The 9,875-nt window shown below is 31.4% G+C and overlaps 1 protein-coding gene across 2 annotated transcripts in view; it reads right to left on the bottom strand.

Moving 5' to 3' along the window:
- Nucleotides 1-6,868: 6,868 nt before the first annotated feature.
- LOC111042878 (max dimerization protein 1-like) overlaps nucleotides 6,869-9,875 on the bottom strand; it is a 170,292-nt gene continuing 167,285 nt past the window's right edge. For both annotated transcript variants that reach the window (XM_022327593.1, XM_022327594.1), the window contains 2 exons: nucleotides 7,580-7,697; nucleotides 6,869-6,978 (listed from right to left, as the gene is read on the bottom strand). In XM_022327593.1, coding sequence (XP_022183285.1) covers nucleotides 7,582-7,697 — 116 coding nt within the window. In that variant the 3' untranslated portion in view covers nucleotides 6,869-6,978; nucleotides 7,580-7,581. The remainder of the gene's footprint in view (nucleotides 6,979-7,579; nucleotides 7,698-9,875) is intronic.

Genomic DNA, 9,875 nt, shown 5'->3' with positions numbered 1-9,875 from the left:
TCCCCCACCATAGGTATAATATAGAAATAACAAAACACACAATATTTTCAAAATTACGTCATGTGTCGAAAATAATAAAAAAAACATTTTAAAATATTTTCTTTCTTTATATATGTATATATATTATATTATTATTTTTTCAATAAAACATTAATATTAACATTTATTTTCCATTCATGATTTTCAAACAATTTTTATAGGAAATAATAATAAATTGTATAAAATATATACAATGGATACAATGGATGTTAAATAGAAATATATATTTAAATACAAATTACAATCAAATGGCTACGTCATATTGTTATATTAATTACCACATATAGACTTTATTAATTTTTTTATTATTTATTATTTAGGTACCGTTCATGTATGTCTAATAAGCTCACATAAGGATTTTTTCAACGCTGTTCGTATTATGTTGTTGTAATATAAACAATTTCATACATAGTTAACGCGTTGATTGGTTTGTTATATTATTTTTGTGCTATGTTAATTATTCACTCGACAACACGCTTAAACGCCTACGAACAAGTATAATAATAATAATAATATTAATAATATAAAAGATCTCGCACGACAACGACTGACAATCGTCATAATAGTATTATAGGCGGATTTTGGCAGAAATTTAAAGGGAAGGTACATTTATCAAAGCTCAAGATTCCCAACCACAAACAAATCCTTTCCACTGCTATTTCATTTTTGTTTTACCCTCCATGCAATTAATAATGATATTGAGTGTTAGAATATACCATTTGGTTAGTGTAGAATGGAAATATATAATATTGTTGGCATTAGAAAATTATGGAATATCTAAGATTAAATATTAATATATGTATTATCATATCTATGTATGTTATGTGCTGTAATTATTATAGTCGGTGGTCTAATTTAAAGTTTTTTTTTTTTTTTGAGGAGGAAGGGAACATTTTATTGTGTCTAAAAATATAGTAATGAGAATGTCTACAACTCAAATATTTTACCAATAACTAATCCATACATGGCGTAAACAATGTAATACAATTAATAGCAGTCCAAAATTGTTTAGAATTGTAAAATTATTGATTACATACCAAGTTAGTACTATTTCATATTATAAGTTATGTAACTTTAACCACCTATATCAATAGGTACAATATACATATTTTAATGAATAATAAGTAGTTAAATAAACTCAAACGGCAAAATAATATTCAAGGATAATTTATTTACAAAATAAAAATATGTCGTAATGTACAATAAATTAAGGATCGAAATAGCTGGTTACTATAGAATGTTAAGGAAGCAATAGAGCACGACCACCCTTCCCCCTAAAAAAACCCACATACGTATTCTGTTATACCTGTTACATGATCATGGTTAAATAATTTAGACAATTTTCCCCATGTTAATCAATATAATAACTGTTTGCTGAAAATTCAATACAAATTTCAAAAATAATAACATTATACTTTTGCCATCGGCAACTTCCCGAGCTTTTTCGAAAAAAAGCATCGCCTCGTTATAGTGAAATGAATACAGGTAATATAGGTACTTGTACTATAGCATGTAGGTGCTTTGTTTAAAATGTTTACCTTTACTGGTAACATATTATTATTCGGTAGATAGACACGAAATTATGGAGTGATCCTTATTAATACAGTGGTCCTACCTTTTAAAAATGGTAAAAGTTAACAGACGTCGGCAGATGATTTTTAATATTCGATATATACATCTAATATCGGTGAATTATTGTCAAACCTATATGTTAAGAAAGTATCAATAAGTATTTAATAATGATAACATTTTCCATATTTTCTTATGTCCAGTATTACTATTATTTTACCGTCTTGACCCACGACTCACGAATAGGTATTTATGGTCACGGAGGAATGAAACGATATATTAAAAGTGACTACCTAACCACTATAATATATGTATATAAATATTATGTGGAGATCACATGTATTGTGAATAGCCGAAAACGAATTTCGGGTACATCTCAAAATCGATTTAGCGGTCAGCCATGACGCTTTTATTCATACACAGGCACACACACACATAAGTGAAATACAAGACCTCTCATTATATACTCGAACGTTGGCAGAATTAAATTACCTGCACTATTTCGTGTGAGATCTGACACCACTTCTGATGTCCCTCTGGTGGCGTCGCGGCTATCGTCAATTTCATCCTGGTAAGATTGAGAAAAAAATATTTCAACAATTTTCCTTTCTCATTAGTTTTATATCGATTATGTGAAAATTTATTTACGCTTTAAAAGATAAAATTTGAAGATCTTTGGGCGTTTGGTTGAAGACGTTTTTTTTTGGTAATTTTAACTTCAGCATGTCTATATTCTAGCTGATGTAAATAATAAAAGACACTGTTGGTTTCACAGTCAACTTTTGTGCTAGCAAGAATCAATAACTATATACAAAAGTACTATTTTGAACTACTTAAATAATTAAAACAAATATAAATTGAATTATTTATATTAAATTTAATATATTAAAATATTAATAAAATATTAAATTCATCAACTATACAGTACTATGTATTTAAAATTATAATTTTATGCGTTTTTTTCTACTTCAGATTTATCTTCTTCTTGTATTTGTATTACACGTATTTCCGTAGGTAGGTTATCAGCTGCGTTTGTTATTGTTCTTAATAGAACATTTTGTAACTTCCATAAAGTAAAAAGTGAGTCCTCAGCAGATTGCAGGAGTACCGACATTAATTCATTTTTTTTATCGATTCTGATAAAACACAACATATGTTTTCCAACAAGCTATCGATTTTCCTTTTTACAGTTTTTAGTGAGGTGTCTTATTAAGGTAATATAGGCATCTTCTGTTTACGTCTGTCACATTTTTATTAACACGTAGTTCCATTGTCTTCTTTATTTTCTTGCATATATATAGGGTGATTTATTATGTATACTGTCACCACTTTTATCGTTTAACTACCTATATGCATTCAATTTTAAATCCTGATTTTTAGAAATTCAGAAAGATTATAATATTTTTAAATGCTTAGATTTTGTTTTCTATTTAGAGTGTGTTATGTAGTTGAACAAACTTATTTTTTTCAATTAAGAGCCATATTTCTCTTTTATAGATTGTTAAACATATGATTTTATTGAACATTAGTGCTCCCTATCTTATAAACCTATTATTTAGGACTATCGTTCTTAGTACTTCAAAGTTCAAGTTTAATAACTCATGAACTATTCTTTTGAATTTCGATTTCGATTTATCAACATTTTCAAAAAAAAAAATTGGCTTAACAAATTTTATTGGCAAAAAATGGTATTCATGCGACAAATAAATAAGTTTGTACCATTAGAGAATATTCATTGAATTGAAAAAATATAAGTATGTAGGTATATTAAAATATTTTGAAAAATACTAAAAATAAAAATAAATTCGCCATTAAAGGAAAAATCGGGGGTGAAACACTCTCTATAATTTCTTCTCTCGTTTTTACGATTTGAACGCTTCACTGCACCAGTGTTTCTAATTTGAGTAGTTATAATATGTAATAGACATTATTGTAGGCATTGACAAAAACGGAGAGAAGACACAGAAATATAATGTAAAATCACAAATCCAAAAACTTTGAGACCCTGTATTTATTTTTGTTTTGTTTTCAAATGTTCACTCACACGAGTGATTTCTCTTCTCTCATCATCAAGCGTTACATCACACTTCACTGATCCCATGTAGTGTGTATAATATACTATACTGTAGTTACAGCAACAATATAACAATAATAACAATCCATGTGGATATTACGTACATTTGAAGTCTGATTCGCTACACTTGAATTGCTTATTAGTATTTCATGATCACTTTATTTTAATGAAAAATATTTTAAACACATGTTATTGTACTTTAATAGTACTTTTTAACATAGAGCATACATTTGAATGAATAAATTCAATTTTAAGAAAATTCGTTTCCATTTTTTTTTTGTATTGTTATTATAGTTGTAGTTGTAGATAATTTAGAAGCCACGCAATCATCAATTTTTTTGTTTTAAAATAATAATTTTAATTGTTTTTGTTAAATATGTTTCAATGGAGTTAAAAATGATTTGGCTTGTCCAGTGAAAACGTAACATAAATCAGCCATTTTTCCACAGCGTATTAACATAATTTTAATTTTAATGTTTTTTATAATTGTGCATGAGCACCGATAGCAAAATATTTCATGATCATTGATGATAAGGAATACCTACGATTCTAATCTATATAATATGTAATATGTGTATATTGTTAAATTTATATTATTTTTTTATACGTTTATTTCGTTAGGTAATTACAATTTATTATAAATATTTTAATTTAATTTAATTTTTTTTTAATTTTAAGCATTCTATTTTCATTCACTGGTAACCATACAGACGGCAGCAGAGTGCTACATTTTGGAAGCCTGTGGTCTGGAGGGGGGGGGGGATAGGTACACAATGGGTATATATTATAAACAAAATATTTTCAAAATCGTTTCGCATGATATTAACACTATAAGTATATTACATTTTCTAGAATATATTAAATATTTTCCAAAACCAAAGTAATCGACGATACAATTATATGTTTAATATGTGTATATTTTATAATATTTTCGTGGACGTATAGATCATAGTTTAATAATAGATAATATATTATTAATATAGGTACTGGCCATTTTATAAAGGTACTTTTCATTATATTTTACAAATATTATGCATCTGCATAAAATAACACGTATGGTCTTAGAAAATTCTAAAAAAAAACATATAAATTATTATAAATTACACATTAAATGTTTACCTTCGAGAGAGTTTCTCCCCCGACTCACACACATACGCATTCCGATACCGTAAGTGAAATCCCCGGAGAAAAATATGATTGATGTGTCCGACTCGAAGTTCCTAAATAATTTACAATGTATCTTCATACTATACTAGCCCGCGACACCACGTGTATACATTATCCTACCAATCTGTACTTTTGTACAGGTATTGTATAAGAATATTTTCTTAAAACCGCAATGCTCCAAATATATACACTGGAGTACCGATACATAGCATAGACTGGACGATTGTGGACTCTAGGGAGGTGTTTTGTATTTCTGGAAAAGCGAACTGTGGCATTGAAATGGAGACGTGTGAGATCGAGACACCGGAGGAGAGAATAAAAATCAGAAAATCTGTTTCAGCATCCCAGAGGGTTAACTCCACCAAACTCCACCACTCACTCTATAGGCTGTGTTGTATGTATTGTGTATTTGAGAAGGTCAACCAATATCAATAGAGATAGAGGGAGGGGAGAGGGAGAGAGAGAGAGAGAGAGAGAGAGGGAGAGAGAGAGAGAGAGAGAGTAGATAATCTGTAGTTTTTGCGTTTTTAAAATAAATCATAACATACATTTGAAGTACTTATAACACTTAATTTTTCGTAGAAATTTAGTTTTTCGATTCAACTTGCAAACACAAAAGTAAGTTGAGACGTATATGGCGATGGAGCAAAAATTCACTGTTACTCTACCACATTTCTTGTCTAAACTTAAAACTAAAATATTGATTCGATCATTTTAAATTTTGTTCTAGAATATGAAATTAAAAATATGGATAAAACACACCGATCATATAAGTATGGTAAAAGTGTAATAGATTTTGAAAATTTATAATTAGAGTTATTATATTATTATTTTATGAGTACTTCAAATGATATAATATATATACTCGTATAACACTATTATTGTCTGAGAGAATAAGTTTTACGAAGGAAGAACCAACCCACCTGTTTAATAATATATACCTATAGGGGAGTTTGGTCATAATCATTGACATATATATGCAGACGATTACCATCTCAAAATTCGACTCGCTACCAGATACACGTTGTTACACATGCCGTTATAAAAAACGAAAACCTACTTTTATTCCAAAAAAATTAAGAGACGGTTTATTTTTTGGTTCGATGAGAAATATAATTATACGTGAGTATATTATATATATATTTAGACGGTGCATATGGCCGTCGACCGTTTACAAACAATATTCTACGTAAATATTAAAATAATTTAATAATTATACATAATAATAAAACATTAATATTATACCGTAAATCATTATTGTAATAACAGAAAAAAATTGTACGTCTATATTGTAAATATAATATTTTATATTATACTAATAGTAAGAAAAAAATAATACAATAATTACGAATAATGAGATACTGATAAAATTGCGTAAGGGTTAAAAGTTGTTGTATATGTGTGTTGTTATACGTATATATATATATGTAAATTCATAATATATAGTAAATTGTTGACGTTAGAATTTGTATTATCATTCATTTCTATCATCTGCACCTCTCCCACGAGAGTTTTGGCCAATCACCAATGTATAAATAATAATAATAAAAATTAAAAAAAAAAAAATTGTATAATATAATATTATTTGGTGACTAGAGCTGAGTAGTAAATAATATATTTATTTAATTTTTTTTTCGTGGACATCAGCAGCTCGCGCTCGTTACGCGCATGAAGGGATTAATAATGATTGAGAAAAAGAGAGAATGAATGAAACAATAATAATAATTAAAAAATGTAATCGTTGTTATATAGCCCGTCGTCCCATCGGTCAGCGTGTGATCGTATCGCGTCCGTTAGTGGTTAGGTGACCTCCGATCGGTCCGATCGATGATTCTAGAAAGCGCCTCTTCTCGGGGTGCTAATACACGCGTTTCACAAATAATATATATAAATATATATATATACACATACACACACGCACACACACATATATATACGTATATCATGTATACAATTTTAACGTGTATATACATATAAATATGTTTTATAAATTAAAATATTATTTCATACATTTTTGGATTTTTTTTTTTAATTATAGTTTTTTTTTTTTATTAATATATTATTTTTTTTTATTCATCTTCGTCGCCGTGTTCGTCGTCTTCCTCGTGTCTTGGTCACCGTACAGATTTCTAAACAAAAAAATATCATCGAAACGTCAGTACAACTATTGTTCAACATTTTCTATTTTAATATTAGTTCTTTACGACCGTCGTGGCCTTGGTTATGGATCAGAGAGCACGGTGAAAAATATCACGAACAAGTTTCATACTAGCCTTAGTTCAGATAAAAGTTAGAAACAGGACCATAGTGAACTGGCTTGTCGAATTCAATGGCAAAACGCGAAATGATAACAAACACTGTGTGTCGTTTGATTACTTATATTGTATCATTATGCTCGGCTTAGTGTGATGAATTAGAAAATTGAAACGATCGTCGAATTTGGACAGCAACGATTTCAATATTTTTTTAACGACATAATTATTAATAATTTCTGTAGCGAATAAATTCCACGTGACCATCCAATATTGGAGCGTTCAGTATCATTAAATTTAATGCGCAGAGTCAGTTCGGTGGTCACTTACGTATTTATTCGTTATATCATTCTGGTATAATATTATGGTCTGTAACAGTTCACACAACAATATTGTCTCACAATTGTGAGACATCACCTATCCATCACCGAAGCGATAAACCGATTACAATATGTATAAAAATATATTATATACTCACGTCTAAAAGACCATTTCGGATAATGTGATGCGGCAAGTAGAGAGTGCAACGCCGCTGTCACTGGACCCAGATTGTACGCTGCCCGTGTCGCTCACCCATCCGGTCACGTCCACTTCGTCTGTTGAACAAAATATAAATTAAAAAATTATAATATTACTATATATATATTCCTATTTATATATAATGTGTCATGAAATTGATATAGTAAATACTCGCAGTTTACTTTAATCGCATCAAAATGTTCACGAAAAGTGGGTGGGGTTGTGGTGAATGAAGGGTGTTAAATATTATATTGTGTAAAGCCATATTATTCTATATATTGTTAAATGTTGGTAAGTTTTTACTGGCTGCTCAGCCACATCACAATAAGACCAAATTCACTCTCTTGGAATATATATATATATATATATGTGTATAATGTATATAATAACCATAGCTAGGAACCAAAACATCAGTTATTGGAACATAATATTTTGTTTCTAATGCACCCGCGTACAATTGGTTTACTTATAACGCATGTTCCCAATACCTACACTATTTTCCTACCTAACCATATACCTATGCCAAAAATGTCAAACTTGTATCTCGTTATATAAGTTTAATCATTTTATTTAAGCTGAATAAAATATCCAATAAAAAATTAATAAAAAAAAAGAAAAGTAAATCCTATTTAAATTTAAACTATAAACTTTTAAGTGTACAATGTAAAATATGAAAATATATATGGTAGGTATTTTAGAACAAAGATTAGAACTATTGCGTCAAATTCTACAGTTAAAATAAAACACATTTTAATGTAAGTATCATTATTACTACATACGACTAGAAAAGGAAAAAAACCGACAACTGTGAACTAGATATACTTATAATTTATAGGAGGGACATAAAACAGCCGAGTAACCTATATTGTTCCGAATAAGTTGAGACAACGACCTTACCCCCTTCACTTGTTACCTATATGTGAGGCCTCACTTGCGGGTAGTAATTTTAGTGGATATCCATTAATAAATAATACGTAATAATAAATCGTAGATGTAGGGCGTTAGAAACAAGCGGCTCGCGACGACGGTGTTCGGCTTCGCTGCTGAAACATCTTTAGAGGAGTTCAGTTTGGACCGATTTATTGGTTAAAAGGATCAACTACCGATGGAGAAGGCGGGTGTAAGGCATTGGCGTAAGGACGTTGATTTATTACCAATGCAATGGGTGTCGTCGTAGTCGTCCTCGAGAGAATAAATCTCTTCTCGTTGGTATTAATTGAATTCGTTCGGGTCGCCCGGTGGTCGCTGCCACCGTTCGATGCTCAATCCTTTCTACTTGCCACCACATTCGCGTCCTCATTTGTACGCTTATCTACAGTCCGGGGGCGAGTCTCTTCGCCCTTCTCAGTCCTCCATACCTTCTTTATCACTTTTCCTCCGTTTCTGTCTCGTCCGTTTCGGAACAGCTGTATTACATTATGTGTGTTTGTGTAATTGTGTACAGAGTACACAACAAATACTACGATGCGTCGGGAGGTGGTTGGAAGTGATGGCGGTGGTGAGTTATTAACACGGGCGGAAGATCGGCAATGTTGCCGATCCGTCGTAAATCATAAACCAACAGCGGTGGTTAGGGAGGGAGAAAAAATATTATAATAATAATAATGACGATGACGACTTCAGCAGTAGCGCGCGTGCGCGCGCGCGTGTGTGTACATCATACATATGTACATATAATAAAAGCGGCAACGTCACACAACACACACACACACACACACACACGCCCACACACACACAGATGTATATACAAAGTCGCGTGCTGCGAAATTCATTTCAGGGTGGGTTCCGTAAATAATGCGCATAGTTTTTAAACGCTATAAATTACACAGGGACCAAACCACTAACGCCGCTGCTACTGTCGTCGTCGTCGTCGTCGTCGCCATAGTCGTTGTTATAAGGCCCGTTTTGATTTCCGGCGTGCAAAACCCCCTCCCCCCCCGCCGCAGCCGCTTCACCAGCACCGGTTTTGATTTATCCCGGTGTTTTATTTTTTTTCCCGTCTTCCGCTACCGCCAACGCCACCATCCATCGGTGGATTCTCGGTGTTTGCCCACACACGCCACCGCGCTCACCGTGGCGCAGCCAACCCTGCACCGCGTCTGGCGGTTTTCCGGTGGGAGGTGCGACGCGCCAAAACGTATTTCTTCGGATTTTACGATTTATGTCAAAGCGCGTATAATACAATACATAATGCTATATATTATATACGCGATGCTTTCTAAATATTAATGCCGTGCATGTATATGCTGTTATTT

Source organism: Myzus persicae, unplaced genomic scaffold, assembly GCF_001856785.1.
Source record: "Myzus persicae strain clone G006 unplaced genomic scaffold, MPER_G0061.0, whole genome shotgun sequence".
Classification (NCBI taxonomy): Eukaryota; Metazoa; Arthropoda; class Insecta; order Hemiptera; family Aphididae; genus Myzus; species Myzus persicae.
This window is presented reverse-complemented; position numbering and strand designations above follow the sequence as displayed.